This window comes from Podarcis vaucheri, assembly GCF_965113315.1.
Source record: "Podarcis vaucheri genome assembly, chromosome: 13".
NCBI classification, from domain to species: domain Eukaryota; kingdom Metazoa; phylum Chordata; class Lepidosauria; order Squamata; family Lacertidae; genus Podarcis; species Podarcis vaucheri.
In genome coordinates this window covers 22227447-22239048 of record NC_138751.1, presented here as the reverse complement: position 1 = coordinate 22239048, position 11602 = coordinate 22227447, and the positions used below count along the sequence as shown (strand labels likewise).

The following is an 11602-nucleotide window of genomic DNA, read 5'->3' as shown; positions in this document are numbered from 1 at the left end:
CAGCATGCGTACCAATGCTTTGGTACTATCACATTGGGGGAAAATTAAAGGGGTGATCTAGACTGTCACTGTTTCGCAGGAGGAATCCAATTGAAAATGTAAATTTTCACAGTCAAAGGGAATTAAAGCGCTGTAGTCCAACAAACTCACTAAATACAAAAAAGACAGGATTTTTGGAGTATGCAAAGCAACAGGAAAACCCAGTAACCACTGGTTGACAGGGAGCTATATAATCTCATTGAAACACGGGACGCTAGCTGCTATATATGAAGTCAGACTATTAGATGTCCAAAGTTTCAGGCAAGGGACATGTCCAGTCCTGCCTGGAGATGTTGGGGATCAAACTTGTGACCTTCTGCGTGCAAGGGAGATGCTCCTCTGCTGAGCTACAGCCCTTTCCCCAAAGCTCAGTGAAAACAAATGAGTGCACACAATGAATGCTCAATAAACAGTGGACATCGTATAATCTCCAAGCCAATTTTGTGCTAAATAAGCAGCTCACCCGGGAGAGTGTTTCCTGGTCTCTGTGAGATGGATTTGTCTTAGTTGACATCACCTCATAGCTTCTGTTCTACAGATTTGCATCTTGATACCAACATTGTCTGGCTAGTTCTATCTCAGTGAAACATGGCACTTCATTATATATGGCTGAATTTCCCCCTTCCTGCGTTCATTTACTCTACAAACAGACAGACCAACACCCAGTTCTAACCCTCATGGGTCAAAGGCATCTCTGAAAACCAATCCAGGAGGCAAAATATTAGCAGCGACTTTTTCAAGGGATGGGTACAGGGAAACAGGGACTGTCTCAGATAAAGACCGACAGTTGAAGCATACCTGTGGGGTTTTCTTGTTGGTTGGATGTTCAAACAGGGGCCAGTTACCAGCTACTGCTCATGTTCACAGGACTGTATGATTAAAATTGAAGCGGACTAGCAGCCTCATGTATGGGACGTGGGTGGCGCTGTGGGTTAAACCACAGAGCCTAGGACTTGCCGTTCAGAAGGTCGGCGATTCGAATCCCCGCAACGGGGTGAGCTCCCGTTGCTCGGTCCCTGCTCCTGCCAACCTAGCAGTTCAAAAACATGTCAAAGTGCAAGTAGATAAATAGGTACCGCTCTGGCGGGAAGGTAAACGGTGTTTCCATGCGCTGCTCTGGTTCGCCAGAAGTGGCTTAGTCATGCTGGCCACATGACCCAGAAGCTGTACGCCGGCTCCCTCGGCCAGCAAAGCGAGATGAGCGCTGCAACCCCAGAGTCGGTCACGACTGGACCTAATGGTCAGGGGTCCCTTTACCTTTACCTAGCAGCCTCATGCCATGCTGGCTGTCACTGATGTGAGATGCAGCCCAAAATATATGGAGAGCACCAGGTTGGCAAAAGCTGCCCTAACATCTGCCGCCTGGACAAAAGCCACCAGGATATTCTCCCACGAAGGCTCCACCCCCTATGTCTAAATTACTTGTGAATTGGGGAAATGGTCCATTGTTACATAGAAAAGTACCCTTTTAATTTCGACCGGTTGAGTTACATTTATCTTTTACCGATCTGTATTTCATTTCATTTCTCTGTTATTCCTCTACATTCTTTCTACTGCCATCCGCTAAGCCTATGTACTAATATTGACCTCCTGCTCTGAGAGCTATGATCCTTATGTAACCAAAATGGCATTATCCACCCACAGCAGGGGTGGTACTGGCAGGTTTGAAGGCACTCAAAGTTTTGCAGAACAACAAAAAAAAGTACAGTAGCCATAGACTGCTGATTGGCTGTTGGGTGGGGAAGGACAGAAGACAGATGGAATGGAGTAGCCTGAAAGAAGGTGTGCCTGGCTGACTGGCACATTGAAGAAAAGCACCCCTTGCAGATCCATGTGCTCTGTTCTTATTTTAATGGCTCTTGACCCTACTTCTGCTTCTGTTTCCTCTTTCAGTTACACATTGTTCCTCTTCACCTATTGAACAAAAATAGGGCAATCTTTCAGATGGTGGCAAAGCTGTTTAAAATATTCAGAGGTGATACGCTTCTGAACACTAGTTGTTGGGAATCGTAGGTGGGAAAAGCTGCTGTTGCAAGCTTCCCCTGGGCATCGGTTGGCCCTGATGAGAACGAGATGTTGGTCTAGATGGGTCCAGCAGGACTCTTCTTCTGTCCTTGAAGTCTTCTGCTTCAGGCTCAGCCTACAGAAGACCAGAGTCCGGTCACTCTGAGCTGGTTGATCCAACCTATCAACACAAGATGGCCATTCTGAAGCCCCAAGTGTGCAGGCAGCATGGGTCACCAAAGTCTGTGGGTCAAGACTAGGAGAAGAAGTAGAAGCAAGGGAGTGGCAGAACTGGCACTCAAGTGATGGGCATTGCCGCCACCATGGGCTGCTTTCTCTTCCATGGTGCGCTGAATCCAGTCCATGTAGGAAGTCACCCGTGTGTGGATTCCCGGCCGCTTGGGCTTTGCACAGTCCACCCCAAAGCTCACCACTCCAGCCAGGAACCAGGTGCCATTCTGCTTGCAAGCTAAAGGGCCCCCAGAGTCACCCTAGAGAGAGGAGGAGAGAAAGACAAGGAAATATAATAGATTGCCTTATAAAAGGCCAGCCTTTTTGTGCATTCATTCATTCATTCATTTTCCAGTATTTGTAGACCTCTTTTGACTACGCGGGACACAGGTGGCACTGTGGGTAAAACCTCAGTGCCTAGGGCTCGCCGATCGCATGGTCGGCGGTTCAAATCCCCGCGGCAGGGTGAGCTCCCGTCCTTCGCTCCCAGCTCCTGCCCACCTAGCAGTTCGAAAGCACCCTTAAGTACAAGTAGATAAATAGGTACCGCTTTATAGCGGGAAGGTAAACGGCGTTTCCGTGTGCTGCGCTGGTGCTGGCTCGCCAGAGCAGCTTCGTCACGCTGGCCACGTGACCCGGAAGTGTCTCCGGACAGCGCTGGCCCCCGGCCTCTTAAGTGAGATGGGCGCACAACCCTAGAGTCAGACACGACTGGCCCTTTACCTTTACCTTTGACTACTATGTAATCTAGCCCAATATTGTCTACCCTGGCTGGCAGCAGCACTTCTCCAGGGTCTCAGGCAAGGGACTTTCTTTTCTTATCACTTGCTGCCTGATCCTTAAAGTGGATATTGTTGTTTAATCGTTTAGTCATGTCTGACTCTTTGTGACCCCATGGACCAGAGCACGCCCGGCACTCCTGTCTTCCACTGCCTCCCGAAGTTTCGTCAAATTCATGTTGGTCATTTCTATAACACTGTCCAACAATCACGTCCTCTGTCGTCCCCTTCTTCTTGTGCCCTCAATCTTTCCCAACATCACGGTCTTTTACAGGGAGTCTTCTCTTCTCATGAGGTGGCCAAAGTATTGGAGCCTCAGCTTCAGGATCTGTCCTTCCTGTGAGTACTCAGGGCTGACTTCTTCAGAATGGATAGGTTTGATCTTTTTGCAGTCCATGGGACTCTCAAGAGTCTCCTCCAGCACCACAATTCAAAAGCATCAATTCTCCGGCGATCAAAGTGGAGATACCAAGGTTATTTTTGTATGTGGTTTTCACTAACATATGCATCTATAGGCATGTTTTACCCTAGTATATGCATTTTTGCACATATTGCTTGGCTGGAGAACTACATTTCAGTCCACATATTGTTTCAGATGATGCAAATGTGGCAACGTAGCCTTTAAATACCAATGGAATCAGATTTCTCCCCCATCTCTAGTTCCAATGGCCCATTTGCAATATCTGAATTTGCAATATTAAGCACTCATCTGGAAGCACCCACTGTCCCTCTTGCGTTGGAAGGCTCCAAGATCTTCAGATAAACCTCTTGCAGAAACCAGGGGCACTTCCAGACAACCTCTTTGAGCATTCTCATCCTGCTTTCTCTGCAGGGAGATCAGACGATGTTGGCTATTTAATGAGCATCCGTTCTGATTTCTCTGCAGGGAGGCTAGACAAGGTTGCTTCGATGCAAGTGTTATATCCCACACTTTCCAGTACTTTCTTGATCAGTCTGACAGTGTTTTGGGAAAACTCCCAGTCAACAATAATTGTACCACCTGAATTTGCCAGTATGTGACTTGAATTCCCACCTAAAAGCAGTGGCTTGTCTGGAAGTGCCCCAAAGATCCACTTCTCTCGGAACCTGTATTTTTAAGGACTGAACTGTTGTACTGAAGGCAGGTTCTGGCTCTTCCCTGATCTATCCTAATCCACAGTCACCCTCTCATCCTAGCTGCCAGTTGCTTCCTCCCTGACCCCTCCCCAGTTTCCATTGCCCTTAATCTGCTGCTCTGGTCCACAATTACTTGGCAAGTGTCTTTATTTCCATCTGGGTACCCAGCACAGATCATGTCTTTGTAGATCAACCGGTGGCCCAGAGGCACAGTCTCGGTGCCATTGGAGTCCTCGTGGAACATCTGATCACATTCCTCAGTGCCTAGGATTGGCACTTCCAGCTCCTGCAACGTCCGAGCCATGAAGTAGCCTAAGACAAGGAAAACAAAGGACCAAGATCAGCCACAATATCCCTTAACAGGATATACCATTTAGACCAGACGTGGTGAACCCCTTTTTTCAGCCCAAATGCATTTCCCTTTTGGGCAACTTCCGGTCATAGTCAGAGTTTAAAAAGATAAAGGACTCCTGACAGTTAAGCCCAGTCACAGGCGACTCTGGGGTTGCGGTGCTCATCTCGCTTTACAGGTTGAGGGAGCCGGCGTTTGTCCACAGAGAGTTTTTCCAGGTCATGTGGCCAGCATGACCGTTCTGGCACAACGGAACACTGAAACCAGAGCAGTGCACGGAAACACCGTTTACCTTCCTGCCGGAGCGGTACCTATTTATCTACTTGCACTTTTGGGCGTGCTTTCGAACTGTTAGGTTGGCAGGAGCTGGGACCTAGCAATGGGAGCTCACCCCATTGTGGGGATTCGAATCGCCAACCTTTTGACCGGCAAGCCCTAGGCTCAGTGGCTTAAACCACAGCGCCACCCGTGTCCCTTTGCCAGTCAGAGTAGACCCATTTAAATTAGCAGACATGACCAACTCAGGGCCATTAATGTGAATGAACTGCCTTGAAGCAGATGGCACTACAACCCGTTCTTACCGTCTGCAGAGATGAGGCCCCAGCCAGTAACCCAACACGCCATCCCTACAGGGAAGGTGTCAGGATCCGAAGAGCTCGGAAGGCAGATAGGGGAGATGGTTCGGGAGAAATTGACTGCCTCCTTCAGCTGCATCAGGGCGATATCAGCACTAAGTCCTTCTCCAGCATAAGACGGGTGCACTATGATCCGGCTGACAGCAGAGGAGCCCATGCTGGGCGCAGGCTTGGGGAGCTCGTATTCTCCCAAGTTTACTCGGAATTCGGGTAGGTTCAGTGGCCTGTGAGAGACAAGGAACAATAAGCATCTTGTGCGGTAGGAAGGCCTGGATTCAAATCCCACCTCAGCCCTGATGAAAGACATTCTCTAATCCTACTCTGCCTCATAGGTTTGCCTGGTGGGTAACTTAGGGTTATTAACCGTCAAGCACTTTGCACCCTAAGGCTGCAATCCTATAGCCACCTGGCAGGGAGGAAGCCCAGAGCCAGTCCTACCATTTGGTAGAGTGAGGCAGCTGCCTCGGGCAGATTATTTCAGCTGTAATTAAAGAGCAGCAATTGATAGGACATTTGTTCTTGTGGCATTTTTACGCCCACACAGAGTACTTTTTAGGCCATATTTACAACATACATGTAAAGTGCTATGTTATCACTTTAAATAGTCGCGGCTTACCCCTCACAGAGCCACAATTCTCAGAATGGTTTAACCATGGATCCCTCTTCCCAGGGAACTCTGGGAACTGTAGCTCCATGAGAGAAATAGGGGCTTCTTACCAGTGCTATTTTTCTAGAAAAGGAAGTGCCAGAGCTCACCACAAACTTCTTCCTTGTTCTCATAGAATAATAGCAAGGGCACCTACCTGAGAGGTGCCAGAACTGAACTCTGGTGAGCTCTGACTGGGGGGGGGGATGACACCCTGCTGCTAACTTCTCTCAGCATGCTTAATAAACTATAGCTTCCAAAATTTTGTGGGGGGGGGGGGGGCGGTGGGAGAAGCCATGACTGTTTAAAGTGGTATAATCGTGTTTGACTGTATTGTGTCGATGTGGTCTAAAATGCTGCCCTGGGCTCCTTTGAGAGGAAAGGTGGGATATAATCAATCAATAAAAAAATAAAATAACTGAACTGCCTTGACTTGGGGAAGGAGAGAGTTGCTATTTGCTGCTCTACACCAGGCACCAAAATGTCTTACATCATCCCTGGGGAAACCCAACGGAACTTACTTCTGAGAAGCCGTTTATTGGATTCCATGCATGTTGGGTTGACAGGCAGAGAAAACTAATTACAGTTTTGTTCTCATCGTCCTCTTCCCTGCTGAGTTCCCTAAGGGCATCCCTGAGAGTGAGGCAAAGAAAGCCGACAGGCAGGGCAACCCCCATTACTGGCTGGAAAAAGGAAGGCAAGAAGGCAGGGGGCGCTGAATGAAGTCAGTGGGGCAATAATACACACATTCTCAGTAACTGAGATAAAAGAAGACCATCAGAGCCAGTGCCGTAAATATATTCCTAAATCATTGCAAGCATCAGATCGGTCCCTTCCTGAACTAATATTGCTCCTTTTCCCTGACACTGTCCTTCGACCGCCCTCTAGTGGAGCAGTGCAAAGCCGCGTCCTTTCCCTCTCACCCTTCAAAGCAATGAGCAGCCGTCACCACCCACTGGGACGAGACCAGGCTTCCTCCGCAAATGTGCAGCCGGTTCCTTCGTATGCTGGCTTGCCACGGCCATTCCCCTTCGTCGGCCTTCTTCCCCCCGATGATCCGAGGGGCGAACACGTGGGGCCGTCCGCAGGCTGCAAAGGAACGAGGGAGAGGCGTCAGGCATGGGGCAGAGAGCGGAGGAGAAGCGGGCGAGCATCACCCTCGATGCGGTTTCATTGCAATTCTGCAGCAAATGTAAGCCACGCTAAATGTTGCGGCTAATAGTTTTGTCTTCCCGGGGCAGAGCTGGGAGCGGGCAGCTCTGGTTTGGGATGCTGCTCTGCAGAACTTGCCGGCAGGTGGAGGACTGAGATGGCAATAAAACGACACAGGGGCGTGCCACTCGCTCTAGTCAGATCACTGTCCTCCTGTGTTTTTCCAGTGGCCTTAGAAAGATGTCCATCTTCAAACTGGCGGACCCACCAAAATTTTCTCTTGGTTGTTGTTGTTTTTTAAAAGGAGAGAGGCAGAAAGAGTTGTGGGGGGGGAGAGAGGGGGCCCGGGATATTAAACAAGAAGGGGTCTATCTCTCTGAGTCCAGGGAAATGGAAGCAACTTTTCCAGCGGCACCTTGGAGCCTGATCCCACTGGTTTCTTGGAGGAGGGGGGTATGGGTATCCCTTCCCAGAAATCCTCTCTCACCTCTTTGTGTGGAAGCATTTTCAGCACCTGCAAGAGAAAATGAGACAGGGTCAAAATAAGGGGAGATGACTGGAATTAGAAGGCGGAGATTGGACTGAACACTTTTGTCCTATTCCTGACAGCCCCACCCCCTCCCACATTCCAAAATCTGGTCCGTGGTGAAATGCCACTAAGCCTGGGGTGTGGCAGAACACCAAGGGGTTGTTTCTTCTCCAGGACTGGATTTCATTCATTCATTCATTCATAATTAAACTTCTATCCCATCTTTCCTCCAAGGAGCTCAAGGTAGTGTATGTACACGCTTCTCCCCGCTCCATTTTATGCTAACAACCCTGAGAGGTAGTTTAGGCTGAGAGATACTGACTGGCAGTCCCGGATTTACGTATAAGCTAAACAAGCTATAGCTTAGGGCCCCACTCTCTTGGAGGCCGCAAAAAAAAAAATTAAAGGGAAAAAAACTGGATGTACATTTCCAAAATATAGGATAAAAAAACAAAATAAAACCTACATCATTTTAAGTTAGAGCTTAATAATTATTTCACTATTAATATTCTTCTTCTTAATTGTATTTCACTATTAATATACTTCATCCATGAGCTGGATCAAGCCCAATTTCCTTCTAGATCCAGCCCACTGACAGTCCCGGAATCCAGGCAGCCAGCATAGCGCCCGCATGCGATGATTTTTGCGACTCAGTCAGGCTTGGGGGGGGGCAAAAGTGAGGAGGGGGGCTGCTCGAGACAAGCCCCTTCTTCATCTGTCATGCGCGTGCAGCAATCTTTTCCTCCAGGGTGAGGGGTGGGGAAGAGGGAAAAGGAGCCACAGTGCGGATTTCCACCATGGAGCTGCCTGCGAATAACCTCAGGAAGGGCAGTTGCAGTGGCAGGGGCTCGGAGGCGCCTCGGGAGCAATGCCCACAGGTCTCTGTGGCAGTGGTGCTCCCCACAAAAGGAAGTGGGGAGTGCCTGGGCAGCTGTGCTCTGCTGGGGAGGCTGCTCATTAGCTACAAGGTGCAAGCCATGGAAAGGTAAATAGCCGCCATCTCATCTTCCCTCACACGGGGAAAAGAACATTTTTGTTTGAGCGGCGCTGGCCTGACTTAACGTGGCCAATGGCTTTTCCCTTCACCCACGCATGTGCACTTGCTCTACAGGGCTGACAGGAATGGCACGCTTACCTCAGCCCCCCACCCCACCTTATGAGAGAAATAATAGCAGTCAACATGTAAAATGCAAAGGAAGCAGCATGGGTATATGAAGGAAACCCCCCCCCCAAAAAAAGGATCACATTTGGGCAACATTGGGGTTAGTCCTAATAAGGGTTTTTGCCAGAAATGTGGGTCATAATCATGGCAACATATAGTCCGGCCCCCCCACAAGGTGTGAGGGACCATGGACCGGCCCCCTGCTGAAAAAGTTTGCTGACCCCTGTATTAGGTCCATAAATTACCATATAGCATATACAGTGGTGCCTCGGGTTAAGTACTTAATTCGTTCCGGAGCTCCGTTCTTAACCTGAAACTGTTCTTAACCTGAGGTACCACTTTAGCTAATGGGGCCTCCTACTGCTGCCGCGCCGCCAGAGCACAATTTCTGTTCTCATCCTGAAGCAAAGTTCTTAACCTGAAGCACTATTTCTGGGTTAGCAGTCTGTAACCTGAAGCGTATGTAACCTGAGGTACCACTGTATTCAACAGCAAAAACAGCGGCAATTTGTTGTTGACAAAGAACAACTGGACATATAAAAAGCCCCATTACCTTCAGCAGCCTCATCAAACCTAAATCTGGCCCTGCTGACTGGGGAAGTGAGCTTCATGACTTGAGTGGGTTCTAGTCTAACATTCTACACCACACTGACAACAAACAACTCCCTTTCTCCCTGGCATTGCATCATTGCATCACCTAACACGGAACAAGAAAGAAACCAAAAGCTTTCATGAGGGGTATGGAGGCAGAAGCCATTTTGGTCCAGCTGAGGCAAATCATCATACGCAAGCATCCCAGTATATCATTTGGGAATTTCATAGCTTCTAGGGTTCTCTGCTGTGGCCCATTCCCTTCTCATAAGAAGACCCCTGCTGGATTAGACCAATGGCTCACATAGTACAGCATCCTGTTTTCACCGTGGGCAGCTCTCTGTGGGAAGCCTAAAAGCAAAAGCTCACTTGAGATTTCCAGCAACTTGTATTCAGAGGCATCCTGCCTCCAACAATGGAAGGAGGGCATAGACATTGTGGCTAGCTCAGTTGGTAGCGCATGAGACTCTTCATCTCAGGGTCATGGGTCTGAGCCCCACATTGGGCAAAAGGGTCCTGCATTCCAGGGGGTTGGACTAGATGACCCTTGGGGTCCCTTCCAACTCTACAGTTCTATGATTCCGTGCTCCATGAAATTGGTCTGATCTTTTAAAGCCATCCAAGTCAGCGGCCAACGCTACTTCCGGAGTTTATGTGTCATGTGGAGAAGTCCTTTCTTCTGTGTGTCCCGAATCTTCCAATATACTTCTTGTAGTAGCCTTGCTCCCAGATTCTTCCACCTCACCACCTACCAGAGCCCCCCAACTCCTCTCCCATAGAACTGGATCATTCCTATCCAAAGAAAAGCTGAATGGACAGCCTAGGTGACATGGGGAAGAACTGCCCCCCTCTGGGAAAGAACAGGGGTTGTTCTCACATCCCCAGGTTGGTTAAAGGTTAAAAAAAGGTAAAAGACCCCTGGACGGTTAAGTCCCATCAAAGGCGACTATGGGGTTGTGGTGCTCATCTCGCTTTCAGGCAGAGGGAGCCAGCACTTGTCCACAGTTTTCTGGGTCATGTGGCCAGCATGTCTAAACTGCTTCTGGCGCAACGGAAAACTGTGACGGAAACCAGAGTGCACAGAAATGCCATTTACCTTCCTGCCGCAGCGGTACCTATTTATCTACTTGCACTGGTGTGCTTCTGAACTGCTAGGCTGGCAGGAGCTAGTACAGAGCAACGGGAGCTCACCCCATCGCGCGGATTCGAACCGCAAACCTTCTGATTGGCAAGCCCAAGAGGCTCAGTGGTTTAGACCACAGCACCAGCCCACCCACCCCCCTCCACAGCCTAGTGGCTCACCTCTCAGCAACAGCAGCAGCAGCAGCACAATCTGGGAACAGCAGAAACTCAGCATGGTAATCCTGCTCCGAGGTCAACGAGGGAAGGAGAGAGCGCTGGGCTTGGTTGCTGAAGCACCCTTGGCACAAAACCCAGAGCAGCCTCTTGGTGTCACTGAGTACCAAAAAGGCTGCCAAGTAGCTAAATCCAAGCTGTTGGGTGCTGCCGTCCACCACCCGCCTACAGCCACCCAGTGAAGCCAGCTCAGCTGCCTACTTTTCACCACTGGAAGAGCAAGGCTCCCTAGCTCTTTCCATCTCCACCACTGTTTCTCTGGTTGGGGAGCAAGGGCTAGTGAGCTCTTAGTTCATGAAACATGTGCACACCTACCTGTTTGCATGCATAGATGTGTGCCTGTTGTAGGATTACCATAAGCTACGGAGGATGGGGCTCCTATTTCTTTAAAGTCATGTGGATCAGAGAATTTCAGTTGGCGTAGTTCATTATTCAACAGAGAGGGGAAAGCTGCTCTGCACGCCCACAGAAATTCTTCCTTCAACATCATACAAAGCTACACATTTGTTCCTGGGCTCCATTCAAGTTGCTGCGACTGACCTTTGAATGGTTTGTGATATGGGCACTCAAAGGACCGATCATTCCTGGAACCCTGGAACCCTATGCCCAGGACCCAAATTTCATAGGGATGGTTTGGAGGCACCCCCAATAAGCAAAGGAAGGACTTCTCCACCAAATATTGTATCTCCCCACCCCTGGAAGAGGTTCTGCCCCAAGCTAGTCGATCCCTTTTTCTCTAGAAGAACAGAAAATCACCACTTAAGTACAGTACAGAATTTCAGTACTAATATTGGCTTGTTGCAGGGGGCCAAGGTTGTCCCCATATTCAGCCATCAGGTTTTATTGGTATTACCTGTGTTCTTTCTCTGGATGCTTTCTCCTATACAGCTAACCAACATGGTGCCCTTGTGACAATGTTGGACTACAACTCCCATCAACCCAAGCCAGCATTGCCAATGGTCAGAGATGATGGGAGTTGTAGTCCATAAAACATTTGGAAGGCACATTGG

The 11602-nt window shown here is 49.1% G+C and overlaps 1 protein-coding gene across 4 annotated transcripts; it reads right to left on the bottom strand.

The window, feature by feature from the left end:
- Positions 1–288: 288 nt before the first annotated feature.
- Positions 289–11599, bottom strand: LOC309517363 (serine protease 33-like; the record flags this gene model as incomplete). Of its 4 annotated transcripts, none has more annotated exons than XM_082196568.1 (6): positions 289–2534; positions 4303–4481; positions 5103–5380; positions 6726–6891; positions 7442–7468; positions 11446–11599. In XM_082196568.1, 6 exons carry the CDS (start codon positions 11597–11599, stop codon positions 2277–2279), a joined length of 1062 nt encoding a protein of 353 aa, XP_082052694.1. In that variant the 3' UTR covers positions 289–2276. The 4 variants fall into 4 exon arrangements, with proteins under 4 accessions (XP_082052694.1, XP_082052696.1, XP_082052693.1 ...); XM_082196570.1 differs by having other exon boundaries at positions 10539–11542; XM_082196567.1 differs by having other exon boundaries at positions 10908–11542.
- Positions 11600–11602: the final 3 nt, after the last annotated feature.